The sequence below is a fragment of the Nesoenas mayeri genome (genome assembly GCF_963082525.1).
Source record: "Nesoenas mayeri genome assembly, chromosome: 15".
Lineage (NCBI taxonomy): Eukaryota > Metazoa > Chordata > Aves > Columbiformes > Columbidae > Nesoenas > Nesoenas mayeri.
In genome coordinates, this window is record NC_137559.1 from 10,497,243 (window position 1) to 10,525,113 (window position 27,871).

Here is a 27,871-nt window from a genome sequence, read left to right on the forward strand (position 1 = left end):
TTATTCTTAATTCATGCTCTCTTTTCCTGTAACAACACAGCTCTACAGAGCTTTTCCTCTATTGTTTGCTGTAAGCCCTCAACAGCACAGGCAGGGAGTAGAAGACTTATGATTACAGCAGATGCCAACCGAAAGGGCTGGGGATGGGTAAGAGGCTGCTTAGGCACTAACATGCAGGATACTTGCTTTGTAACAGCTTGCCACGTTGTCCTCCTGTGCTGGAGTGTGTACTTGTGCAGTGCATCCTGTGCGTGACCTTAGAAAGGTGACTGATCTCTGTGACAGTCTGCAGTCTCCAGCACTTCCAGGGCATCCGCTGGGCACTTGGCCTGCTGGTGCTCGGCAGCCTCTGCACTGGCCGCTAACTGGAGGTCTCCAGCGCTGACTGGGTGTTCAGATCCAAGTCTGACGTGTGTTTCCGCAGTGGGGACTAGGAAGTCACACAGTCCGAGGCATAAAGCTCTCTTGGTTCACTTGAGAAAGCCTCCTTGGTATTTTTGTCATGCTCTTCAGCTCAGAAAATCAACGTATCTGGTTTATTTCTTTTCTCAGGGGTGGTGAGAGCAGCAAGTCTATGTGAGTGTTGTTCTACCCTATCCTTGGAACAGTGTTACTTGCTTTCCTGTTATAGACTGGCTTGGGCTTCTGGTGCTGTAAGTGCAGGTCCCCCAGCTTTCCTGGCACTTACATCAGCATGTTCACACCCCTGTCCCAGCACTGCTGTGGTGCATGTCATCCAGGCAGTTGCTGACCTCCACTCTCCTCTGCACTTCATTTCCAGTAGGTTCCTGACTTGCTGTCACTTTAGATAAGTCACTTTCCCATCCTCAGGTTTTCCAGCCACAGAGGGGGAATTAGTGCCTCTCTGCAAAGCCAGGAAGCTTTGAGAATGCCACAAATGGAGCTAGATACAGGCTTGCTCTATTCATTGTGCTTGACAACTCAGTAAATAAAACTTCACTCAATTGCTCGCTCTGTAATTCACACATAAAAGACCTGTCATTCTGATCTCTCCCACACCATGCTTTAAATGTGAAGGATGCAGTGAAGCCTTCTAGTAAAGCAGCACAATTTCAGCGCAGTGCAGAATGGTCTTTGAGGGTGAGGTATTGTCAGAAATAACATAATGCACCTGCCTTGGCAGGAAGGGTGGAGCACATGTGGTGAACCTTCGTCATGGCCTTCTAGAGTTTAATGTCGATCTTGTGATACTTGATGAGCCTTCTGAATCCTTAAAGGGTGCAGGAACTACACTGTCTTTCCAGAGAAAGGCAGCAGGAGACCCTGTTTTTTTTCCTCCTTGGGTTCGAGAGGAATTAATAAATATTCATCATCTTCTGGCATCCAGGTTCTTATACCTTAAGCTGCAAAATGAATCCTAATCACTGTGCTTTAAGGCCTGAGTCCTGGAGGGCGACCCGCTGGTGCTGTGGGCTCTTGCATTCTGGCAGCAGGTAGACAGGCCTGTAGCCTCCCTGTAGCTCTTGAGTGTAAAGTGTCCATAGCATCTCTTGAAGCTGAGTTTTAAGGTTCAGGCATGTCCTTTCTAATCATGTCCAGCCCAGTATTTGCATCTCTGGTGTGATGCTCAGTTCTGCAGTTCTTAGTTGACCCTGCGCCTTGGTTTTTCCTATGGCTTTTGCTTCCCCGCTCTGGAATTGAGCTGCCCAGCCCTCTTGCTCCTTGCTTACAGAAACCAGGAGGCATTATCTTGGAGGTAGGAAGGTTTTATGTTGCTATCTCTTTCTGGTGTGCTGCACTCCTCCACAAAGTGTGGTTAGGCTGAAGAAGCTTAGAGCTTTCTAACCTTTTCTTACATACCTTGTGGTTTGTAAGCTATGTCTGTGTTTCAGAACAGCTGAATGTCACCAGAAGTACAGAATCCTGTTTTTCAAGCAAGGATTCTCTTTTGTTTGCCCCTCTGCATGCTCTGTTAACTGCTCTGTACTGAATCAGTCATGTCAAATGCTTTGATCTTCTCTGGTGTTACCTCCTTCTCAGGGCTGGCAGTAGCACTGCCCATGTTCTTCTTTGAGAAAAGTGACCTTGAAAATCTGAGGAACTGATTGTCAGGGGATCCTGTGTGATATCCCAAGCTGAACTAAGCTAAAACTCAGCCTAGATTTCCTGGTGCTAATGTGACACCTCGCCCTGGAGCCTGTCCCTGGGCTGTCTGGTTGATCAAGAACCATGGCAAGCAGGTTTGAACAGTCAATGAGGCTTCAAGCTTGTAGCTGTTCAGTGTGCGGTAGCTGGAGGCCAGTGCTCTCCCAGTCTCACTGTGTGAAGCTCTGCTTAGGAAGTGATGGTTACTATGCAGAAGAGATAACATCCCATGACTGTGACCAGCTGTTTAAGGCTTTCTGGTGGAGCTGGAGCTAGACCTGTCTTGTCACTGTGTCAGGGAGGTTGTCATTTCTGCAGTGTAAGCCTCTTGGGCAAAGGGATCTCTCACTTTCTCTCCAGTTTGTCATCATGCTCCAAACACATGGTTGGTAGCTCAACAACAAAGGCTTTGGTGCTAAAACCAGCTTCAGGTGTTCCCACCCTGCTTTCCAGTTCATTGCCTCCTCTCCTGTGCCACAATTAGCATAAGAGAGGCTGTGCACATCCAGCTCAAAAATCACCCTCCAGAAAGCAGTGAAAACTTCTGATCCTGTTTTGTCCCCGAAGCCCACTGTGAATCATACTGTCCTTAGCGATGGTCAGCAAGAAGTGGAACGTCTCTCAAGGGGCAGACAGCACCGGGTGGGATCTGAGTGCATAAGATGTTGGATGATAGCTACAGTCTCATTCCAGAGATGTTCATCCCATCCTTGCAGGGCTGGCGTTTCAGCGCTGGCCTCAAAACAGTGGAGGAATTGTCACTCTTCTCTAGGTGGTCAGTGTGGAGGATTGGCTGGTGTCTCTCTGTGGTGTTGGTAGCCCTGCAACACCTCTGGGGAAGCACATGAGGAACAGAGGAGTGAACTGGAATGGCTTTTGCTTACCAGGATGGTGGGGAACCAAGCAGCATTTCTACTGCAGAGCTGTCCCGCAGGGGCATGGGAGAGCTTTCAGTGCTGTGTTGGGTTGTGTGTTGCTTCTGTTAGATTATTGCTCATTCTTCCTCGGTTTCCTGCAGAAAATAAGATGCTGGGCTGAAAGCCGGTGTTGCCTAGGCCCTAGATTTAGTGAGCTAGCCTTTGCTAGGCTGCTGCACCCCACTCAACTCTGACACTCAGTGTTTCCAGGCAGGTCAGTACGGATCCAAACAGACCTTGCCTGTCTGCGCTGCTTTCCATTCCCTGTGCTCACCTTCTTGCTTTCACCTTTCCCTTTTTGTATCCCCACTGAATGGCTGCCAGCCCCTGCCAGCTCTGCCTCTTAGAGCTGCCACTTGTGATCCCTGAAAGGCGGACAGGCATGAATGAACAATAGCATAGCAGTGAGCAATCATTTGTTACAGCAAGTTTTCTTTTTCCCCCCTTTCTTCAGATACAGCACAAAGAATCCCTCTCTGCAGTCGGAGACAGTTCATTATAAGAGAGGGGTAAGCCAGCATTTCTCCCTGCCTTCCTTCAAGATTGATTTCTCAGACTGGAAGGATGATGAGGTAAGTCTGTTCTCAGTGTCCCCTTCCCACAGCCCTGTTGTCCCAGAAACACTAGACTCCATTCAGTGTTAGGAAATTATGGCTGGAAGACACCCTCTTGTTTTGTGGGTGTGAGATAACTGGGGCCCTGGGAGGAGCAGGTATGAAGTGTGGGAACTTGGCAGGTAGATCAGGCAAACAGGGAAGAAACCCAACAAAGTGACTTTTGCTGTTGCTGATCAGCTGGCATCCCAACATCTGGTGTAGGTGGGAGGCTGCAGAGGTTGGCACTGGAGCAATTCTGGAGGAACCCGCCACTTCTCAGCCTGGCTCTCCCTGCAGCCAAAGGGCTTGTGGGAACAAATGTCTGTCTTGATCTCTCAGTTTTGGTGCTTGGTGTTTGTTTGTTTGTTTTGGTTTTTTGTTTTTGTTCTGTTTGTTGGTCCTCTGTAACAGCAGTTTCCAAAGTGGGGTGCATGCAAGACAATTCATTGGGGTGAGGGAAGAACTTCAGTAGTACATGTATATATCTTAGAAATAATAAATATACATATATTGGGAGTATGTGCTCTGAATTTTTTACTGGTGGGGTAAATAGTCAAAATAGTTTGGAGGCCACTGTTCTGGAATAGCCCTGTTCTCTTTAAGGGCCACATCCACATTATTGATTGGAGCAGTACAGTGTTCTGGGGGGACACTCTCCCTTCTGGGGCAGATTCACGCTGTTGCATTAATGCTGCATAAGGCAATGCCTTTCTCCTTTTAGTTTAACCCATAACTGCAAACAGATGAAGGCTTGGTTTTAATTAAGCTCTGTGGCTTTTACTACATAGAAAGATCTGTGGAGTCCTATTAATTTTGGTATCTTTGCAAAATTCCAACACAGGCAATAACTCTACTTCTTGAGCCTCCGAACTTTGGCCCAAGGGCTTCCACTGCATGTCGTACAGGGCAAGGAGGCCTCGGTCTTTCCCCTGCTCTGTGCAGAGTTGCCGTAACTGATTTCTCATGAGGAGGAAACAGTCTGTAGTTGCTGCTAATACATTTGTCCCTGTGGATCCCTCTCCCAGGTCAACACTGATGCAGCATTCATTGCCTGACCCAAACCTGTACGAGAGTATTGTGTGTGTGAACCCTGGTAGATAACTCTACCTATTAAAAACCAAAACCAAACGGAAGGGAAAAGTAGTCTTTCATGTATTTTGAAAAGATTGAATAGCTATTGTCTTGAAGTTACAGTTATAACTCTAAACAGTCCCGTGCCTTAACATACCATGGCACTTACCAAGAGCCTGCGGAGTCTGGTCTCCTGATGTCTTGGTTGCTCTGCCAATATATGATTTCACAAGTTCAGCCTACAAAAGCCTGGAAGAGCTGCTTTTCAATCTCGTCTGTCATCTGAGAGAGCTGGAAAGGAGGAGCTCAGATCCCTTTCTTCTTAAAGAACTGAGAAGCTTAATTTTCACTTTTGTTCCTGCCAGCAAGGTTTTGACTCGAGTACTAAAGTCATGTCCCTTTGACAGCTTAAAAAGAGAGATGCTGTGGAAGAGTAAGCTTCTAGCTCCCTTTGCCTGATTCTCCTGTATCCTCTGTCTCCACTTTTTCATTGGTGTTACTGGGAACTCTGGTTGTGGAGACAATGCAGAACAAGCACTGTGATTCGTAGGAGTTTCTTCTCCAAAGAGAGAAGTGTGTTATCACTTGGCTGTGTATAATTGCATGCTTCAGGTTTCTTTCCAGCTTTGTAATTGGTGTTGCCTCAAACCCCAGATTTATTTCATATTTGTACTCGGTGTCATACTCACATATGATGTAGTTCTTGGCTGGTCAAAGGAAGGGGAAATAATGTTATATTGGGTTGTTATGTGGAAAGCTTTATGAAAGTTTACTTTGTCTTCGTAATATATTGGTTTGCTTGGAAGTTATAGAGTATAGCTTGTGTTGAGACAGTTGTTTTCAAGTCCCTAAAAATTAATGTGAAATGGACCCTTAAAGGGGCCTTTTGTTTAAGAATGCAGAGGTTTGTATCGTAAAGCAACGAAAAATCTGCAATGTGACTTTCCCTTCAAATGGACAAACAGTAACTGCTGTCGTACAGTTATAAATCAGAGCAGGAAGCAAAGCACAACCATAAGCTTCTTTCAGCAATTTTAATCAATTGTCCTCGATGAAATTTCCCTCTGTGGCATGCCATAATGTTTCAAAAATGCAAGCTGGAAAATAGTGGCTCAGTGAGTCTCTTCTGTAACAAATACTGAGAGGTTAAATGAGATTTATGTGTTCGCTCTGTTACTCTGCTGTTTTAGAAAGAGAATTGGTCCTAGTAGTTTAAAGGAGGAATAAAATGTAAAACTGTCATAAAGGATGAAAATTAACATCCCTCAAGATTGAAGACTAGGTAGGTCAAATCATGAGGTCTTTCAGCACATGCATTGTGTTTGGAATTGGTGCGCACGCTGCAAGGGGCTGTGTGTGTGTGCAGAGCTTTGTTAAACAGCTCAGAGTCACTTGGAGAAAGCTCTGCAGACGCTGAGCGGTCCCAAAGGTGTGCAGCCTCCACGGGAGCGTGCAGCTATGGGCAGAAGAGCAGCGGACTTGCAATTCCCTCCTCCCCTGCGCCTGCCGTGGAGGCTGCTGAGCTGTTGCAGTCCAAAGCATGTGCCTGCAGCTCTTGCAGAGACGCAGCTGTATGTCTAATGGGCCACAACACATGCGGCAGCAGCTGACGGGGTACATCAGCTCCCAGTGTGCAGTTATCATTCATTTCAGGATGAACATTTAGGTTGTAATTGATTGGAGGAGGAAATGTTTGTGGCTATGTTAAGGCTCATGGTGAGGGTCACCTTCCCTTCAGTCTGGGTGTTTAGGGTTGTTGTTTGGGCCAATGTCAATGGCTATCTTGATAGTTTATCTTTTGAGGGACTGGCAAATCGTGCTGCAAATGATGTTGGGGCTGCAGGAAAGGGAGGGAAGCCCTGAAGCATGACTTGGAAGACTGAGAACAGACTACCTGGAGCACCATGGTGAAATGACATCTTTTCCTCTCTTGGCAAGAGATGAAACAAAAAGCCTCAAGTAATTAAGAAAAAAACACCAGAAATCTAGTCTCTGAGCCACTTGTGTTCCTGGCATAGGACAGTGTTTGTAAGGTTACATTTTTCTTGTGTTTGTATGATGACATGGAGCTTTTGAAGTGCTTCAATGAAGTGCAGGTCAAAGAAAGAAATTGAGTCTGTTTTCCTTGCACTCAAATGAGATCTTAAATTTTCACTCTTGCCAATTTGAAGGTCAAGGACCTGGATTTAATAACATGCCAAGAGATGGAAATTAGTCTGGTGTTTCCTTAAAGTGTTGTGTGAGCTTGAAATTTTACAGGTTTTTCTCTACGACTCCAAGAGCTTCATCCAAGAGCCAGGGTTCCTTTTGTGGTGTAGGGAGCATAATACATGCTGCTGTGCTACAACCAGTATTGCCTACTGTACACAAGCAAAATTAAGGCACTAGATGTATTTTGAGAAACTTATCCTACTACAAATCACTCAGGAGACTTTTAAGATGCACAAATTAGTGAGAATTAAATACCATATAAAATTCAAATGGACATCCTATGTTTTGCTAGCCATGGCTGGTGTTAAGTGCCATGTCAGTGTATATATGTTGTAGTTATTCTGATTGACTCCCTTTGAAAGCTGGTGTCTGAATTTTAAATCCTCCTTCTCTGTCTCTCCTTTTGAGACCATGGACTGGCGGTCCGTCAGAAGGGACCTTCCTTTATTCCTCTGATGTTAACGCTGTCTCGAGCGTTGTCTTCAGGCAAGCCTGGTGTGAATTATCTAAACTTATCTCATTTTTTCCTTCAGCTGAACTTTGACTTGGACCGTGGCGTGTTCCCTGTGGTCATCCGAGCGGTGGTGGATGAAGGGGATGGTAAGCATGGGGTGTGCTCCTTGGGTTTTCTTCTTGCTCCCTTTGAGGTTATGTGACTCCTTCAGGACAGGCCTCCTCCTGCAATGTTGAAAACATTTTGCTTGTAGCAAAGGCTTGGAGACCCTTTCCAGAATTAAAATATTTCAGGAGTTAATCTTAACTTCCCTGTATTAAAGGGGCCCAGCTAACCACAAGTTCTTACATAAAAAACATGCTTTTAAAAATAGCCTTCAGTTTTTACAGGAAAAATGGTCAGATGTTTGGTGTTGGGATAGTGTTTAGGGGAACTCCTGGCTCTGCCACCAATGCCAGGCACAAATTGGAGTTTACATTGGCTTTTGCATATGCAGCTTGTAAGGCAAGGAGGGAGTTGGTGTTTTCCTCTCTTTGAGGGAGCCTTCCTCAAAGAGGGGTCAGAGAAAAAGAAATGGCTTTAAAATGCTCAGGCCACTGTTCAACCCAATACGGCTTCATTCAGCAGTTTAAAATTCTCCTACTTTTTCTAAGGAGTGCTTAATGGTTACAATAAAAGAATGTAACCTTTGATGAGAAATAATATTATTGATTATTTTTGAAACCTTTTTGGAGAGGAAAGTCCAGTAAATATTTAGATTGTTACTCACCTTGCACAGTGTGCTTTTGCACTCCGTGTGTTTGCACTTACTCTGAGCATCAGCAATGAAAAGGGCACAAAGAAGTCACATTTTTTCTAAAATTGGGGGCTGTTGTGGTCAGCAGGACCTGCATTTCGCTTCTGCATTTTGTAACGTTTTGTACAAAATTCAAGAATCATTAGAAATTAAAAAATCCATGGTTGATTGCATTGTTAAGCACAGTCACTTGTTCATGTTATGTTATAGATGTAAAGGTGCCCGGAAACTCATTGCAGTATTTTACAGTCCTCCAAGCAGAGTGAAGTATAACTGGATGAACCAATGTAAAGTGTGAATAACAAAGCACAGCACAACATAAAGGAAATTCCTTCTAAAGTGCATCTATTTTTAGTGATTTCAGGCACTGTTAGTAAAATTGACAGATATGTATATTTCTTGACCATAAATATAAAACCCCTTCCTCTGTTCATGCAGCTTTTGGCAAGGTATTTGTACTTTCTGATGCTGGGCATGCGTAGAATGACCAAAAATAGAACAGGAGGCAGCATGGGAAGCATACATTCATGCACGTACTGTGCCCAGCCTTAGCCAATAGTGTACTGTCATCTATTTTAGTAACCTGGAAAGGCAATTGCTTTTAAATCCTCTCCTGGAAAGAACATCAGCACAAAAATATGTGACACTTGAGCAAGATTTGGGGAAATTGTGTATTTTGGTTCTTTTTTAACGGATAGGGCTGGAAGGAGATGGCCTTGCGTGTTTGGAGCACCTGGAAAATTACAGCTGGCCTGTAACTGCTTGTGTGAAATAAAATTGAATGGCAAATTAAACTAGCAATCAGCGAGATGTTGGTTTGGTCTGAGTTCTGCCAGGAGATGTCTGCGTGCCTTGCAGAATGTAAGCCTGCGTGTGAGCCCTCTGCTGCTCCTGCCAGCGGGATCGCCCTCGGGGAAAGCGCAGAAACCCTTTGGGGAGGGAAGGTGCTGGGCAGGACGGGCGGCACAGCTCCCGCTCCAGCCGTACACGCTGCCCGGGGGCCGCAGGGATGTGCAGGGAGGTGATGTCTGTTCTCTCTTAGCTGTTCAAGCTGTGGAGAGGGACGTGAGTGTCATTTACTGAGTGAGCTGGACCAGCCTGGCAGCAAGCAGACGAATTCCCAGTTTCAGCCCTCTTTTCACAGAATCACAGAATGCCGTTTCTGCATGCCATTGTGTTCCTCATTACACCCAAATTGCCATGGCAGATCTGCAGGTGCAGACTTTCTCCACCCGCATACTGCTGTTTCCAAACATGCTCTTTGTGCCACAGTCCAGTGACAGTTCCTCTTGTTGTCCCTGCTGCTGTGGGGGCCCTTGGGAAGCTGTCAAGCTCCTTTCCCTTTTAGACAACACAGGAGCTGCTTCCTTCAGCTCTTGACTTTCTGGCACAGAGCTGATGTTGTGTGCAGCTCCTGTGCACATGCTGAGCGCAGCATGCGTACCTGTCGGTCCAGGCAAGGCGAGGTGCTCACATCCTTCCCTCGGTGACTCCTTCACAGCCTCTCCCTCCCAATTCCATATGATGAGTCTGAACATAATTAAGCGAAAGGGTCCAACCAGTTGGAGCTGAACAGAATCTTAGTCTTGAGCCAGAGACACTGGGATTGTATTATACGTCAGCTTCTTCTGTTCTGTATTTGCTGAGGAAGCCATGGATGCAGTACAGAAACCTCCAACAGCCCCTTCTCAGTGCTGTTGGATTAAGAGGGACGCCTTGAGTTTGGAAGAGGGAAGACCTGATGTTTGTCTTTGGGAAGAGAAATGGACAGAAATGTTTCAGTGTCCAAAACTGGTATGAGAAATTAATGTTTTATAAGTATGTCAGATTAGAGTGAAATAAAGTGATAAGTACCAGAGCTGGAAGTGCTGCCAATTGCTATTAAACCAGATGGATTTATTAATCTCCATGATAAATTCAGGTAATTAAGAATAGGAGTTTAAGGGGAGAGCAAAATCTCACAGAGCACTTTGTTTTATTTTTCCCTTTCCAACCTCTGAGAACAAAGTGGGATGGTTTGGAGCAGCCCAGGTAAGGAAGGCATGTCTGGGCAGGGCCCACCACAGAGCCCAGCAGGGTTTCGTTCTTGCTCTGCAGGACTGTGAGATGAACCAACCTGACGACAAGATAAGAAAAGTTCTAAATTGCAAGAGGAATGAAAATAGAACAGATGGCAATTTTGAAATTGTGAAGGGACTAACATTCAGCTTAGAGTAGTTTTATATTTTTACTGGTTTCAAGGCTTAACCAGGACTGCTCTTTGTCTTTTTGCAGTGGTGGTTGAGGTGACAGGTCATGCCCATGTTCTTCTGGCTGCATTTGAAAAGGTAAATGAGTTCTTTTTTTCCCTCTGTCCCTATGTTTGTATATGTAAACATTTCCATGGGTCATTAGTTTGTATTTATATAACACTTAGCACAATGGAGTCCTGGCCTGTGACTGGGGTTCCTGAACACTATTGTAGTACAAATAATTGCTTGCAGCAGCTCTTGTGCAGCCTGTAATTATCATTTGTACCTGAGCTGGTCACTCAGCTAATTGTAGCTGGTGTTTCCTGTGTTTTGGGAGCAAGTAAGTCTCAGTGCCTGGGATGCTGAGGGTGGAAGGTGTTGACCATGGCTGCTACCGTGCAGTTTTCCAGGGCCTCAGTGTCCAGGCCCTGTTGCACCATTGTTTGACCTTAATTTACACATAGGACCAAGCCCTTTTAAAGAATTAGGATACATCCTGCATAAAGACTTTGAGCTCCCCTACTTTTGGTAGCACATTTGATATAGCCGACTGCTGCCTACATGGTAAGGCTAAGCCAAGGTATATGCAAAAGCCTGGATAAGAAAGTCTCTTCCCATGATAACTGGACCCCGAAAACAGTTGCAAGGTCTATAACTGCACCACGTTGTGTCTGGTTGTGGTAGTACTGCTGACATGTATCCTGGGCAAGAGACATTTGTAGTTCCACGCTAAAATGAGCCAAGAAATGCAGGAGCAGAGCTAGGCATGTGGAGGGGAGCAGCATCAGTGCTGTGCTGTTAGAAATTCCCCACTTCCAGGCTGGCACATGGACTGACTTCTGTTTCTAAATCTGCTCGGTTCCTGCTGTATCCCTGAGCAAGTTGCCAGGTCTTATTCTGTTTGTCCTGGGTGGATAATGGGGATGGTGACAAACTGAGTCAGAAGGCATGGGAAGTACACTCAGTCCTGAGGAAGCCCTGTAGCCGAAAAATGCTCTGAAGTGCTCTAGGTTGCTTTTTTGTTGGACTCAGTATGTGAAGAAAATGAGTTTTCCTCTGCTAGAAAGTTGCTCTGAGCACTGGCTCTGGAGGTGGTTCTTCTCCTGACAGAGATCCGTCAGAAATGAGATGATCAGCTGCAGCACCCCTGGGACTAGGACGGGGATGTTATTCTTCTAGCTTCCTGCTCCAGCTGATCTGGAAAAACAAAACACGCAGGAATCCCTCAGTCGTTGTTCAGCAGTGCGTGGGAGAGGACGGTGTGGGCAGTGTGTCCTTGGGGAAAGCTGTAGTGTTTGGAGCCCATGTGTTGTCTTGGTAGGAAAATGCTGTAAGTGCAGACCCCCTAGCCTTGCCAAATGGTTGTTCAGCCATTTCTGGGGAGAGAAGAATAGGTGAGACCACCAGCTGCCTGCATGTTACAGCCTGATTTTGAAGTATTCTCTGCATGTTTGCTGCCTTCATCTGCGAGACTCACTTCTGCTCCCCTGGCTATTGCCTTCATAACTTCTTGGTTGTAGCCAGATTCAGATTAGACTTTAGATCTGAGAATGTGAGTATGATTTCTGTGTACAAAGGAGTGTGTCTAGTTGCTGTTTTCCAAGTACCCAAACATAGTGCTGTTGCAGTAAGCCCAGTCTCTGTGGTCAGGGAGTAGAGCTCGTGCTGGGGTCTGGATTTGTCCCAGCTTCCCATTCTGGCATCTCATGGCAAGCACTTGATAATAGCACCTTATGGAAAATGGGAGAATACACACGTTTTGGGAATATATTGGCACGAGGGCTGAAGTGGCACTTTGGAAATTCCTATTGGAGTTTCCCCTAAATCTCCTTTGCTGCTCTCTAGACTCTAGCAGAGGAGGTGGCTTGATTCAGTTCAGCTGGCCATTGTGGGTGATGGAGAAAATAGAAATAACACACCATTCCTATCACTAGTTCTGAATTGTTCCAGTCCTGCCTGCTGCCACTGAGCAGATGAGAGGCTTGAGGTGGTCCCCACAGCTCTGAAGGTGGCAATATGGAACACGTGTGACTTATTTCTGACTCTGTCCAGTGGACAAGCCGTGTTCTCAGCCTCATGCCAGCCCCTGCTCTCTTGGCTCTCTGCCCTCAGGAGTGGCTCTGAACGGGGTGTTATTTACGGTGTTAACAAATGTTCTCTGCCAAGTCTTGCTGGACTTGCTGAAGAAGTGTTTGTACCCAGCTGGACTGCTTGCAGCCTGTAAGCATCCAGTGTGCCAGTGGATTTCTGTGTATGCTCTGACCCAATTCAGCCAGATTTAACTTGAGCCAAGTTCAACTAGCTCTGCACTGGAGCAGACAAGGAGCACTCCGATGCCTTGTTCCACCAACTCCACTGGGAATTATTGCCCTTCAGGCTGTCCTGCTTATCACAGAATCACAGAATGGTTCGTGTTGGAAGGGACCTCTGGAGATCATCTGGTCCAACCCACCTGCTAAAGCAGGTACACCTAGAGTAGATCACACAGGAACGTGTCCAGGCGGGTTTTGAATGTCTCCAAAGAAAGAGACTCCCCAGCCTCTTTGGGAGAGGTTATACAAATACCACCCTCCCCTTAGCTAGCAGACACCAGCTCTGCCCATGAGTGTGTTTTACTCTTAATTTGTACACGTCAGTTATCTAATGCATTTCCTTTTTTTCCTGCTAGCATGTTGATGGCAGTTTTTCCGTGAAGCCGTTAAAACAGAAGCAGATCGTAAGTACCTATTTCCTTTTGCTTGATTAAAGACATTTGCTGGTGTCCCACAGGTGCCCAACTGTACCCAGTGGGAAGCTTCGTTCACTGAGAGCCGAAGATCTCACATTGTTAGCTCAGATATCACAAGCAAAACCAATCAGCTGCCGGCAGCCCTTAGCGTTGGATTGGTTGTTGCACAGCCAGCTGTGTGTTGGGGGAGCAGATCTAGCAGTGTGGGACCGGCAGAGCCATCGTGCAGGTCTCTGTGCTCCTCAGGGAGGCAGGCACTACGTATAGATCCAGTCTTCCCTATACATTCCTGCCTTACTGGTATTTGGTGCTCGGATACAAAACTGGCAAAGTGCAGTACTGATGTTTCATTTCTGTATAGATGTGAGTAAATCAGGCTTGCTTAAGTGCTGTACACGTTAAGTAGTGTGCAGTATATCTGTGTATTGACACTGCCTGATCTCCTTAGGTTCTGTGTTTGTGGTGTGGAAGGATATCTCTGCAAGCTCACAGTGTCCTACCTGGGGGCTGAAAGCTGTTGATTTTCCACACGTGTGTGTGTATTAAGATCCTATCATGTCTTCTCCCTGCACAAGCTTCTTTGGTATACCCATGGTATATTTGGAGCAATCCCGGGGACTGAAACCTTTTGGCTCATCTTGTGTGTCTCCCTACAAGTATCCTGGGACTTCAGCAGTCACAGACATGATCTTGCCTTGAAGCTGTTGTTTATGTACCAGACTGCACGGGTTATGAGGTTAAGGGAAGGAGGGAGACTGGCAAACAGGCAAATGTTAGGAATCTGTAGTCCTTTCATAGCCTATCCTGGTGTGATGTGCAGAGGCTGTGGACTGCCTTATCAAGATAGAAATAGCATTCAGTCTTGCATAGAGAGAAATACACAATCAACTGCAAACTCCTAAGATTGCCAAGAGTTTCATCTTCCAAAAGGAAATCTGGTAGTGATCCAGCTGCAAGGATGAGCTTGACATGTTTTGGAGAAAGAGATGAGATTTTGGTGGTTGATCCCTTTCACCTCTAGATGTGTGCTGTGTTTCTGCCATAAATGTGTTTGACTTCAGCTGCTTGTGATTGATGGATAGGGTTTTCTGATCTGAATTTAAAGCCTTTTAGTATCAAGAAGGTCATTAAGTGCCTTGATTAGACACTTTTTGCTCTAAGATGTTTCTTCCAGCCCCCAGATCAGAAAAGAGCAACTGAACAATGTCAGTTAATCATATATCAACATTGCATTTGGTAGTTCACTGTCTGTCTCACCAGTGCTGTGCGGAGACCCACAGCCTGTCCTTCAGACTTGCTCCTGCCCCATGGCAGCAATATTAGCCCTCACTGCCAGAGCTTTATCCCGGTGCTCGTGGAGAGTTCGCTGGTGCTCCAGCCCGACATCTGTCCTGAGCCCCCTGTGTCCCAGGCTGACCTGCACTCCCCTCCCTCCCTTGGTGCTTAACTTGGCTGTGTTGCAGCGTGATCTCCTGGCTGGCTGATTGATCTGGGTGCGACAAGTATTTTTAATAGACACAGACAGAACCTGCTGCGGAAAGGAATCTACAGAGCATGCAAAGGCAGGTTTGTAGTGGGAGGATCCAGGAGAGCCATGGCTCTGGAGGGAGAGCTTGTGGACAGCGCTGGAGGAAGCTGCCCGAGCGCTGAGGGTGCAGAATGGTGTCATGTCTCTGGTGCCTCTGCCTCACATATTCTTCTGATCAGAAAAGAGCATTTGTGAACTGATTTAAAGCTGCTCATTTATCTTGCTTGCAAATTTGGGAGGGATTTTTACTTATTTTTTAGTTCTTTACAACAGCGCTTAGCTCTGTGGGTCGGTGTTGGGTTACTGTGCACACTAATACAGTGTGTACCATTCTCTGTTTAGCACTCTGGGTTCCCCAAATGGAGGGTTGTCTTGCTGGAAGTGCTCTCTAGGGAAGTTCCCACCCTGCCACAGGATGGTTAACTGTGTCCTGCAGCAAAACAGGGTGTGCTTGTCTGTCTTTACTGGCAGAGCATGGAACCTGCCCACTCAGTGTTCAGTTGTGGGCACATTTTTTTTTTATTGGCAGTTTGTAAAATGTAATGCTTACATGTTCTCTCTCATGGCTTTTAAAATAGAAGGGAGCTCTTGCTAGAAGAACATACAGTACCACTGAAAGTGAGGTAGCATCTGTACCCATAAGAGCATAGAGCAGAGGTATAGACTATCTGTCTGAAGTAAACCATCTGTATAGCGTTGTATGTTCTTCCCCATCACTGCTTTTCTTTTGCCTTCCCCTCCTTGCCATTGCCAGGATTCCCAGGTACCTTTTGTGTGCATCAATCTCTAAAGCTCTTTGGGAGCAGGAGACAGCAGCTAATGAGCTGAACTGCTTGATTCTCTCAGCTGAGATCAGTTCTAATATACCAACCTGTTTGAAGAAATACAACACCGATGAACGCGAACAGATGGGTCAGCAGGAAAACATGACCTGGGCTTGGCTCCTGTGTGCATCAGCAGGGGCTGTGCATAGCAACAGGAGCCTTTGGAAGGATGACGAAGTACAGGGTTGGAGAAGCGTGAGGGTGAAGGATGGCATTGTGTACAGTCACCTACTCCATCTTAGGTACTCCTACTGTTTTAAAACCTAGAGATCTTTCTAGTAAGAGCCATGTTACGCTGTCCACCCTTTTCCTACTGGGACAGGAGCTTCTCAAGGTTTTTAGAGTCCAGCAGCAAAACTGCACAGACTCTGTTTTTTCCCTTCCTGACCTCTTCTATGCTTTGAGCTGACCACTTCTGCACTCACTGCTGCCCGTTGTGATCCTCTGAGGAGTGAGGATCCTGTAACAAGGCTCTGTTTGAAATGTCGAGTTACAAAGGAACAAATCCCACATAATTGTTCGCAAACTTCCTGGGTGAGCTGTGAGCCACTGCAGAGGATTTTGCTCAGCAGTCCAACATCTGACCTCACTGCCTGGAAATGCAGGCCCAGAGCAGATTGTCTGTAAGCTGCATGCTGAGTTAAACAGGGTGACTCTGGAATTAGTTTGTTAAAGCTGCTGCATCCCAGCTCAGAGTATTTCTGAACTGGCAAATGGGCTGGATATGGCGAGCTCCTGCCCCCATCTTGGCATGTGGTGTCTTCTGCAGCACTGAAATCCCATGGCAGAGCCATTGCTCTTCTGAGCACCTGGCTTGACAAAAGGAAAAGAGAGAGGCCAAGTACATGTGGAAATGCCAAAAGCCCTGGGACTGACGAGCTGCCGGAGCACTGGATTCCTGGTGGCATGGTCTCAATGCATTGTGTCAACTGGGTGGTTACTGGAGACGGCAGGAAAGCATTTCCCTGTTAGATGTCATTTTGATACCTTGCAGCCCCTTCATGAATTTACCTGCTGCAGAGTTTTGTGCGGAGGAACTCACCCTGCTCTGGGGAAGCTGCTGCATAGCAGCAGATCTCAGGGGACTGGTGCCTTGGTGCATCCCTGTAGAGACAGCTCCTCGCAGCTGTAAGAGCCTCGTGCTGCACTTGCTGGCTAAGCTAGGAAGGGAGGACGGCACCCCACTGTGCAGAGGGGGCTTGAACTGTCAGCCTTTCTTGCCTCACTTCTTTAATTCAGCTGCTTGGGGGAGTTTACAGGCAGCTGCCAGCATTTACATAAAGGCACAACTCTGAGGAGCACGTCCCAGGGTTGGGGCTGTGAGCAACTTCCACTGTGCCTGGAGCACTTTCTGCCACCACACATGCAATTTAGAGGTGCCACCAAGGGCCTGGAGGTGATAATAAATGACACTGCACTAATGTAGAGTTGCCCCTTGAGTGCTTCTCATGCTAAGGGAGATGGTTTCTCTGTCTTCAGTAACCTGACATTGTGCTCCAAGGCAGTGAACAGCGAAATGATGTGCAACCATTGATGTGCCAGTAGTGAGCTGTTGGCACCTCGCATCTCCTGAGGTTACAAAGACAGGTGGAAGTTCATCTTGGTTGAAGATAGGCAGCGCTTCACAGAAGGAAAGGACTCTGGAGGGCTGATTGCCTCTGGCTTCTTTGAGCTATGGGTGCATGTTCCCTTCTGATCTCTGAGGCAAGCAGAGTACTTGGTTTTTAGATTATTTTGACAGTGTCGGAAGTGGCCAGTTGGGCTCCCTGCTCAGACCAGATGGGATGGGCACCACTTTTTGAGTAAGGAGAGACTCATTCTCTCAGCCATACTTTGCAGTATTTGTTTCTGTTAAATTTTTTATGTGTCTCTGGGGGAGCTGGCTGCCGTGGGTGTTACGTGGACATTTGACACAGGGAGGAGGGGAGGTTGTCATGAAGCAGCAATGACAGAGCAGCTGGCACTCCAACTGTTGTCTTCTTCCCTAGGTTGACCGGGTGAGCTATCTGCTTCAGGAGATCTACGGCATCGAGAACAAAAACAACCAAGAGACCAAGGTAAAAGCGCTCAGAAAGCTCCTGCTCCCTGAGCTGTGGGTTTCCAGCCCACACCTTCTGTTTTCGAGCTTAACAATGCGGCTTGGGAGAGCAACGTGGAGGTGCTTCCCAGAATGACTGTCACGTCTGTGTCATTCCTGCAGGTGCTGAAGAAGAACAGGGATGGCAGGTCCTCACTGTTGTAAGGCCCAAACAGTCAGTGGAGTTGTGCTGAGATAATTCTAGATAGGCTTCTGTAGTGCTGCAGAGAGCCGAGCTCTCTAGGGCTTGCCAGAGTCTCGAGAGCAGCCTGCATTCCCCAGTGTGCGGGAGAGCAGTGTCCATAAGGGATGTATATGTGAATGCCGTAACTAGAAATATTTCCTGTCTTCAGGCAGGAGCTTCTGCTGAATCCCAGCTTGCTGCACAGCCCCGTGCAGATTACGTGACTGCTTTATGCTGGCTTTAGCCTTGTGTAGAGCTGCCCTTTGCTGCCACCTGGGCTGCAGACAGTACCAAGTGCTGGCCTCTGGTGTGTGTAACACTTGCAACAGAGGAGCAGCCACAGAGCAAGACAAGCAAGATTTCCTCTCCAAGCAGTGCAGCGTCCTGCCCAAAGCATCCCGTGATCTCTATCTGCCTGTGTAGGTAGCACCGGAAGAGGCAGGAGGGAGAAGCCTTTGCAGAGATTTTTCTTGCACAGAATCTATTTAAGAGGATTGAAGGCTTCTGTTTGGGTCCTCTAGGGTCTTGTGATGATTCTTTTGATCCAGCAGTCCCACATTTTCGGGGACAAGTAACCTGAGGGCATCAGACAAGTAACCTGAGGCCATTTTTGTTCTTCCTAGTATACTTAGCAAATGTATGAATGGGAGAACAAAAGGCCTGTTCTCCCTTCCAAAACAGATAAGGAATGCATGTGACAGGACAGACAGGCTTGCAGCCTTTTGCTGGCGTAGTTGGCAGGCTGGATGTGGGTGCGGCAGCAGCAAATGCTGTGTGTTGCTGCAGCAAGGTTGCCCGTGGTCTGGCATGTGTTGGCCCTGGTGATCAAAAGGGCCTTGTGAAGTGGGACCAGGTGAAGGTGGAGGGTGGCCCCTGCTGGGTCTTCAGTTTGGTGGGCTCCGGCATAACTTCTCTGGCATCAGTGGGGAGACTGTGGGGTTCACAGATGTCACTTAAGAGAGCTCTTGTGATTGGACAGTAGGTTTCTCCTCACAGCCACAGCTTCCTGGGTGGCTGTAATCCAATTTTGGGGGCTCTGAGTGACTGAAAGACTAGTGTGGTGCACGTTCATGTTGAGTGGGTTCATACTGACCTTCTTACCAGGGCAGCTGTGAGTGGATGAGCATCCCAGGGGGGTTCTCCTGCAGCTGCATCGAAACTTGTGCCAGCACAGGAGTCTGGTGAAAATGCTGTGGCAGGAGAACCACTCACTCCGTCACAGGTTCACAGGACTTGTGGCAGCTGGGCTAGACGTGGCTGGAGTGCCTCCTCCTGACCAGCCGCCTACTGCAGTCAGCAGGCAGCTCCTTTGGGGCTGCTCTCTGTGTGGACACGGGGCAGAAAGGCTGGACTGCCAGGAGCCCACTTCCCTGCTGGTCCCGGGAGCCACAGGCTGGCTGGCAGGAGCTTGTTCTTAGTCCTCCGCAGCCAGAGGGATCCAAACTGCAGAGAGGCTCCCCTCTGCACACAGCCTGGCTCTGGGGAGGGACAGCGGTGCTGTGAATTCACGGTACAGTGTCCTGTCTCTGGCCTTTTGTGAGCTCAGAGCAGAGTCCCGAATGAAGGAGTGTCCATTAGCAGGGCTGTGTGGGCTGGAGCTTTCTCTCCTTGAGAAACCCCTGCTGAGAGCTGTAGAGTCTCACAGCCTGTTGGTTGTGAAATTTTCTCAGGCTCCAGAGTCCCATGGCCGTTCGGCGTGGCCTTTTCCATTCACGTGCCAATGTCCTGCCTCTCATTGCAGCCTTCAGATGACGAGAACAGTGACAACAGCAACGAGTGTGTGGTTTGCTTGTCTGACCTCCGCGACACCCTGATCCTGCCCTGCAGACACCTCTGTCTGTGCAATTCCTGTGCTGACACCCTGCGCTACCAGGCCAACAACTGTCCCATCTGCAGGCTGCGTGAGTATGTGCCCAGGACACAAGGGCATCTTTCTCCCTCCTAGGCTCCTGTTACATCAGTGCAGGCTGTAAGAAGGAGAGTGGATTTTACAGACCCCACCCCAAGGCTCAGCATCAAACGTGCTGCTGCTCTCCCTGGCATCTGGAGATCTTGGCACCTAAAATAACTGTCCTCGAGCAGGGAAGGAGAAGAGAATGGCCCTTTATCCAGTGTCTCCCTGGCCACTTCCCTCTCCTTGAGATGGAATCTGAAAGTGCAGGTGGTCTGAGCTGTGCCATTTAGGCAGTTCTTATGTTTTGGTGAAGAAGGTGGAAAATGCCCCGAAGTAGGCAACACAGAACCTTTATCCTGAGACTCTCTGGCCGAGAAAGCAGCCAGCCCCACTGGAGGGCTGTCCAAGTACTCTGCATGATTTACTTTTCTTCTAACAACCTTACTTTGACTTCACTAGGGAGGCAGAGGTGAGGTAACGGTCAATTCGGAGTCCATTTCTTGGCCAGGAGAGTTAGGAGGATCTGCTTAACCCTTGCATTGCTCAGCTTCCAAAAGATGGAAAAAATTAAATACCTATTCCGACGCTCAGGCAGCACTTGCTGAATTCCATGTATTTTCTCAAAAGCACAGAGGCACTGGAGTCTCTTGAGAAAATGCCTATGTTTTTGCTGGAACGGGCGTATGTTTTACCCTGTGCTTGGTCTCTGAGATTGTTTCTAATTGATACCTCTCAGGAAGAGAAAAAAAGAGCCTGAGACAGATGTTTGGCCTGAGGATTTAAGTCTAAACAGTTCAAACTTGACAAAGATGCAGTAACCAAAAGCAAGATCACATCAGAGGAAGTGCCAGACAGCTTTGCCTATAAATAGCACAACTTAAAACACAGGAACAGCATTATCTCATCTGCATGCTGCTGCGGAGTAGTTTGGATTTGTTTGGAAAGTGCACCCATGTCAGACTTCCTGGAATCTGCTTCTGGGGACTGCAGAAGTAGCCAGGATAGATTTGCACCTCTGTCCTCTGGTTCTAGGCTGATCTTGTGAGTAGCTGGGTGCAAAAAGAGCTAGGGAAACGCCTGGGCTTTTCCTGGTGTACGAGCAAGTTCTTACAGCTGCATCAGAACAGATGTCTGGCTCATTCATATGTGCTCTTGGCACAGAGGAACTAACAATATTAAAGATCTGCAGATAGAAAATGGGACTGTGGGCAGGGAGTGGAGATCAAAGCTGTTGTGGTGGTAGGACAAAGGGTTTGCTGTGCTGGAGACAGGAGTTCAGCCGCTAACCCTCTGGGTGGGTTCCGCCCAGCACCGCGGCGCTGGCTGGTGGGAAAGCAGCCAATGGCAGGCGTCATGCTTCCAGCACCAGCTGGACCCCAGGTCTGGGACTTATGGGGTCTGAACGAACCCAAAGTGGTTTTACATGAGGTCCCTCACCATTCTGTAGCTTCCAGTGTGCTGTCCAAGGCCAAGCTCATTTTTTTTAGTAGTATGTCATACAGTATCAGACCTGAAACACCTCTGCCTGAAACATATACAGTGCCTGTTCTCTGCAGGGGCTGTGTGTATGCAGAGTTTTTTGGCCAGCAAATCTCTCCCCAGTGTAGATGGATCAACTAGAAGCCAGACCACGGCACTTGGCTTTGGTGTGCTACGTGGTCCTGCTCCCCCATGCTGATGGTGTGTGTGTGGTGAGCTGAGCTGCTCCGGCACATGTCTGGCACGGCCTGGTCCTGCTGGGCCATGCGGTCACCTGCCTGCTGTTCTCTCCTAGCCTTCCGTGCCCTGCTGCAGATCCGGGCTGTGAGGAAGAAGCCGGGAGCTCTGTCACCGGTGTCGTTCAGCCCTGTCTTGGCACAGAGCGTTGACCATGACGAGCACTCTGTAAGTACCTCGCAGCCCCGTGTACAAAGCCTGGGTGCTGGTCTCAGCCTGAGCAGGCAGCTTGTGCTTGCACGAGGTGCTCAGCCCCGTGGCTGGTGTCCATGGGACCTCAGGAGGTGTGGTCAGGCCTTGGAGCAAGGTCTTGCTGAGCCGTGCCGCCTCTCTTGTCAACCCTGCTAGACAGCCGGGATCTCTCCTCTTGTGGTGGACTGGTTTTAGCCAAGGGCCCTCCTGTCTTTTGGTAGAAACGAATCCACAGAAACCTTAGTGTGAGAAGGTTTCTCAGGGCCTGTCCCAGCGTAAAAGTGGCAAAATTTGAGCATGACAGGAGAGTGGGAGAGGGTTACGGTTTGACTTGCACACACATCTGTATGTCAGCATGCTCTGATGAAATGCTGTTGGCCCTGAGATTCCCAGCACGGTGGCAGAAAGGCCTCTTTGTGACAGCCTCCCTGAGTGACAAGGTCTCAGCGGGCAGCTCGGGGAGCATGGGATGGAAAGTGTGGTGCTGATGGCACCGGGGCCCAGTCACACATCCCTGGTGTGGTGAGGGCAGCGGCTCATTGCCTGAGCAGTGCTGCTGCACAGCTGGCTCTGGCGAGACACATGAGATCAGAGTGAGGAGAGGGGGATCTGCATCTAGATCACCTTACTGGCTTTCATGGGAGCAGAAAGAGATTGTCACAGAAAAAGCCTGGTTTTATCCATCTGTCCTCTGCAGCACTGTAGCTCTGCTGCCTTCAATTGGGGCTAAGAAACAGGGCAGGGGAGAAACCCTGAGGGTCGTGAAGCTGAGTGTGTTAGAGGAAGCAGGTGCTGTCACTTGCAGTGAGGTAAGGAGATACAGTGTGTCTTTTTATGTCACTAACCTCAAGAAACAACTTCTTTAAAACATGGTTTTCTCTTGACAGTGTCCCTTTAAAGCCCTTAAGGTGAGCACTGTCTCCCTGCCCAGCAGGAAACCTAGAAAGGAAACAGTAAGTGGACTTGGTTGTGTTTGGCTCCTATGGCAATTCTTTGCCAGCACTGTCACCAGCACGTGGACGTGTTACACGCACAAGGGCTTGCTAACACGCTGGGTTTGGCTTGTGTCCCTGTACAGGCTGCGACACTCTCCGTCCTGCCTCCATGGTAGCGATGAAACGCTCATACCCTGCACAGATGTATCACTGACCTCCCTGGTTTGCGAGCGGAGGAATAAGCAAGGTGGAAGCAGCTTGCCACAGGGGTCTGATGCTGGCTTGCAGGGACTTCCACAGGTTCTGAGCCTGGCTGCTTTATAGTACCTGGCCAAGATGTTTTTGTAGCTTTGTAGGACTGTGGGCAGGCTGCTGTCTCCTTGGCTCACCCAAAAGCTTCCTCACACTTGTCTCACCCCCTTGGCAGTTTGACGTGGGCACATCTTGTGGTTTCCACCCCGGTGCTGGGATGTAGAGGCGGACAAACAGGCACAGCTGGAGCAGATTTGGCATTCAGGAACACTGGCTGCAGTGGGCTGGTTTGCTTATAGAGATAGAGGAAGGATGGAGCTTGTTTTGTTGGGGGCTTTCCGAGTTGGTGTGATAACATGTAACTGTAATGCCATGCTGGGGACAGCATGAATAGTGATTGTGAGGGACCAGGAGCTGGGGAGGGGAAAGGCGAGGGAGGCTGCCAGGCCATGAAGCGTCTCTCTGTCTACTTTGTGTACTCCCATCAAATGCGGCTACAGCTGTCATCGGTATTGAGGAGGCTGCAGTTTTCTTTTGCTCAAACACCAGCCTGGATGCCCTATGAGGAGTGCGACTTGCTGTGCTTGCCCGGTCTGAAGAAAGCCTGGTGCTGGGTTCAAGTGATAAGGCTGTTGCAAGCTTGGTGTGACCCTGGCACTCTGCAGGCCTCCTGCAGCGGGCTCTCGGGTGGTGTCACGGTGAGTGTCCCAGGAGGGGAGCAGTGTCACAGGGTTGTTTGGAAGTTCAGTGACTTGCAGAAATGGAGTTGCAGCTGTTGGCAGAGGAATCCACCGGCAGCCTGAGCTGTGCCACAGAGCCTGAACTTTCCTCACAGTGAACCCTCAAGCCTTGGTCTACACAGCCAGGAGAAAATATCCCAAACACGACCCAGGGGGTTTTGCATCCCTGACTTTTCTGTCACAACGGACCATCTCTGAGCTGCTGTCTGGCAATGACATGTTTTGGTGGAGGTGGCTTTAGGCCCCACCGCCTGCAGGTGGCACCAGCTGCAAACCCATCCCTTGTTCAGCTGACTGGTGATCTTTCAATCTCCAGCTGTGGTTTTCAGCGCAAGCTCAGAATCATCACAAGACCAGCACTTTAGTGGCTGTGGGTTGATGCTTGACTCCAGGTGCCACTGGTTCTTTCTTGCCCATCATATCTAGCTCCTTCTGTGACCACAAGTGAATCAGTTCAGCAATCAACTCACCCCAAATTAGCAGCTGGTGTTGGAACAGGTTGCTGAGCAGGCTCATCCACAGCTGTGTGTTTGGGGGATGAAGCACAGAGAAGCTTCAGGAGTTGATGGCCAGGCGCAGCAGCAGCACACCACCTTAGGTGCAACACAGAACCACCTCCCTGAGATGCAGGGCTGAAACAGCTTAACTGAGTGTAAGCCTGTGCTGCTGCAGCCTTGCCTCTTTGCAGTGGGCTGGGTTGAGCTGCCTGTGGCCTACTGGGTTGCAGCATAAACTCCATTTATCTCTGAGTCTGCAGGACCTTGATGATTTGGAGTTAAACCAGTGTTGGTTTGATGGCTTCACAAGGGTCCTTTTGCCTGGCAGCTTAGTGAGTTACCAAGGGGATGGGAATGGGTGCAGTTATGCCCCCCTCCCTCCAGGGCCAGTGGTTCTGTGATCCCTTTCCTTCCTGTAGCAGAGGTCACTGTGCAGAGAGCCGGTGTTTTCAGCTGAGGGGACCGAGTCCATGGGAGAAGTGGAAGTGCTGGAGGCTCCAAGGATCAGCCCTCGTACCTTTGACTCTCTCCTGGTGACACTGGTGGTGCTGTGAAAGAGCTGTGGGAAGCACAAGTGCGGTGCTTATTGAGTTGGAAGGGTTTCTGAACCCTTGGAAGAACTTTTAGGAGAAAAAGTCCAAACTTGTTTTATGGCAGTTTTTTTAGGAACCTGCTTTCTCACCCTCCTTATACAGCTCTTGAATATGTGGCAAGGGGTGTGCCCAGCCATGGTCTGACAGGCTGAGATGCCCAGTCTCATTGCTCTGGAAACTTGCCCGAAGCATCATCAGCATTACAGCCCAAAGGGGAACAAATGGCTGCTGCAGAGGAGAGAGGTGGAGGGTCTCTGGAGAGGTGGCTGTGGGGAGTGCAGTGTGGAGGGTGTGGGGCCTCCCCTTTCTATAGGGGCTTCCAGCCTGCTGAGGGTTTCTTAATGTGCCCCTTGCTTTCTCACCCACAGAGCTCTGACAACATCCCTCCAGGCTATGAGCCCATTTCCTTGCTGGAAGCACTGAACGGCCTTCGCTCTGTTTCCCCCACCATCCCGTCAGCTCCTCTGTATGACGAAATCAGCTACTCTGGCGTGGTGGATGGGATGCTGCCTGCTGGCCGACCACTTGCGGGGATGGACAGAGCTGTGGAGAGCAGCCACCAGAAGAGCAAGCGGAGCAAATCTCCGGATAGGTCAGCATGGGGATGGAGGGGTCCACGCCTCTTGCAAGCCAGGAGAGGGCTCAGGCTCTGGCTCTGGCTGGTCCCATCACTGGTACCACAGCTAATGCAGAATTTTAGGAGGCCACCAAGTACTAATGGCAGTGAGAGACTTGGGATACCACCTCTGTGTTCAGCCCCATGTGACAAGCTTATGTCTGTTAAGAGGTAGCTTTGTCACCAAAAGGAAGAGGATTTTTAACAAGGAGATTTCATCCAGAGTTTGGATAGAAATGTCTCGGTTCCAGTGCAGTTAGTCTCTCCATTTGCATTTGACATCCAAACCTCGTTGGATTTCACCTTTCCATGGAGTTCCCTGGGAACAAAGGAGTGGGAAGAGAAGTGACCTGAATTTAGGAGAACAAAATGCTGAGTGAGATCCTTTCATAGTTGTCTGAAGCCTGCTTTATTGGCATCATGATGGAGGGTGTAGGTGTGGATGCTGTGGAGTGGGCAGCCCACTGCAGGTGACCTTCACGCGTCCCTTGTGGGGCCACACTGGTGGGGTCAGACTGGGTTTGTTCCTGGCACTCCTCGCTGTCCTCCATTCCGAATTTCCTCTGGGAAGGGAGCCCCTGAAGGTGAGAGGGGCAGTGTGGGACCAGGGCCTCTTGCTCTCCATGTGAAGGCAGATTTGTCCGAGTTGTGTTCCTGTGCTGGAGCTCTGCACTGCTGGGCTCTGCCACAGAACTGCTGCTGCTCTTCTCCCTGGGGCTGATACTAGAAGGCCCTGGTGAATTTAGCTGAACAGTTGGAGCTTCTGCTCATGCGAGTTGGCTCATGCTGCTGGTGGAGGGACAGAGCAGGAGTGGTGACAGCTTGAGCTGCTGCCACCAAACCCACCAGAGCCCACGGTGCTGGCAGCACTATGGCTCCTTACAAATGGAGTTTCTCTTGCCGCAGCACGCTACGGTCTCCCTCGTCCCCAATCCACGAGGAGGATGAAGAGAAGCTCTCCGAGGATTCCGACTTGCAGCCAGCATTGAGCGGTGGTGAGCTAGTCCTGAGAGAGACCAGCTCTCCAGAAGTAAGTCTGTGGTCTGCTGGGGAGCTGCTCTGAGCCAGAGCTCTTCTGGGGGGGTGGCTTCTGAGACATGGGAAGTGCCTTGAGAAGGGCCATTGCTCCCTCAGTGACAGGGTAAAGATGAGCTGCTTGGCATGAGAAGCCTGGAACCAGGTCTCGGCTGCCTTCATTTACCCACAGGGCTTCATGGGGAAGGACGCAGCCGCTCGCTGTGCCCCAAACACATCTTTGGGAGCTGTGGGGTTGGAAAGCCCATTGGCCTGCAGCCCTGTCAGAGCTGAGCTTCCCGCAGCTTCCTGGGGGGGCCCAGCAGTGTTTGGGCAGGGGTAGAAGCTGGGCCTTGCTGGGTTTCCAGCCCATGAAACCCCTCCATCCCGGCCTGTGGTGCCGCAGCGCTGATGGGTGGCCCTGTGCTCCCTGTGGGAAATGAGTCCCTGCTCCTGAGTGCGGCACTCTGGAGAGAGACAGGGCAGCAGACAAGTGCAGCAAGGGCCTCCAGCCTGCAGAACTAACTTGTGCTTCTCCTCACAGAGTGTGGCAGGGGGAGAGATTGAGGAGGACTCATCCCTGCAGCAAGGTAAGTGTGCACTTGGCTCTGGGGCAACCAGACCTTGTCTTGGTGGGAAAGGGATAGTTGGGGGACAGATGTGCGTGTCCAGAAACATCCAGCCCCTGAAATCCATCTCTGAGCTGCTGTGCTTTTCCAAAGGTGCCAGGGTCTCTCCTTGGAAGTGGGGCAGTAAAATCCACAGGTTTATTTGCCAAGCATCTCTACTTGCTGTGAGCTCTGCACAAGTAGAGCTGTCCATGCCATGCACGATCTCCTCACACGGCTGAGGGGGCGGATGGCTGCATGCACCAGTGTGGTCCTGGTGAGACCATGGCCGCAGTACTGGGCGTGCAGGATGTACCCTGTGTCTTTGGGGCGGTTGTCTGGTGCTCAGTCAGTATCCAGAGGGCAGGAGGACAGGGTGGGAGGGGAGTGCTAGCTGTGTTTTGAGGTGTGAGGCTGCGTGTGAACAGAGCTGGCCCTTTGACAGTGACCCAGGCCAGTGTGACCGGCTCTCCTGAGACCTCTGTGGGGATGGGGGGGCCGGAGAGCTTCCTCACGTGGAAGATCTCAGCCTGTTCTCCTGGCCTCTGCCCCTGCGGAGCTGCTCTGGGCACTGAGGGGCTGCGTTCTCGGCTGGTTCCAGGTAGCCACCTGCCCTCTGTTGAAGAAATCCTGCAGGATGGCAGCTGCAGTGAGCACAGAAGCCTGACACAGTCGGAGAATGAACCCCCGGTAGACGTCTACCTGCCAGGTAATGGGCACGCCGTTGGGGTCAGAGACACAGGGCCAACCTGCCTGCTCGTGGCTCAGGTTCGAGGCACCGAGAGGCCTGGGGGGGTTGTGGACTGTGAGCCTGACCACGGGCAGCCCCCCAAAACGGGGTGATGAGCTGCAGCCTTGGGATGGGACAGGAACACACCTGCCTGGAGCATGGGCTCCCGTTCTGCCTGTGGGCAGAGTGAGCTGCAGGCAAGGGGGCTAATGCAGAGGTAACTTGTCCCCACTTCTCCTTCCCCCTCCCTCACCCTTTTGTCTCTGTTCTTCCCTTCTCTCCTCTCCGGGCTGTGGCCACCCAGTGGCAGCATTTATGTAACAGGGACCTCCTGTGTCTGTCCCCAAACTGCACTCCTGCC

The 27,871-nt window shown here is 49.5% G+C and overlaps 1 protein-coding gene across 2 annotated transcripts in view; it reads left to right on the forward strand.

Moving 5' to 3' along the window:
• Positions 1-27,871, forward strand: part of MGRN1 (mahogunin ring finger 1) — a 51,866-nt gene that overhangs the window by 22,495 nt on the left and 1,500 nt on the right. For both annotated transcript variants that reach the window (XM_080354092.1, XM_080354093.1), the window contains exons 5-15: positions 3,478-3,595; positions 7,435-7,501; positions 10,426-10,478; positions 13,051-13,098; positions 17,451-17,519; positions 19,465-19,624; positions 21,392-21,501; positions 24,911-25,134; positions 26,065-26,188; positions 26,717-26,762; positions 27,382-27,489. In XM_080354092.1, the coding sequence (XP_080210218.1) occupies positions 3,478-3,595; positions 7,435-7,501; positions 10,426-10,478; positions 13,051-13,098; positions 17,451-17,519; positions 19,465-19,624; positions 21,392-21,501; positions 24,911-25,134; positions 26,065-26,188; positions 26,717-26,762; positions 27,382-27,489 (1,127 nt within the window). The remainder of the gene's footprint in view (positions 1-3,477; positions 3,596-7,434; positions 7,502-10,425; positions 10,479-13,050; positions 13,099-17,450; positions 17,520-19,464; positions 19,625-21,391; positions 21,502-24,910; positions 25,135-26,064; positions 26,189-26,716; positions 26,763-27,381; positions 27,490-27,871) is intronic.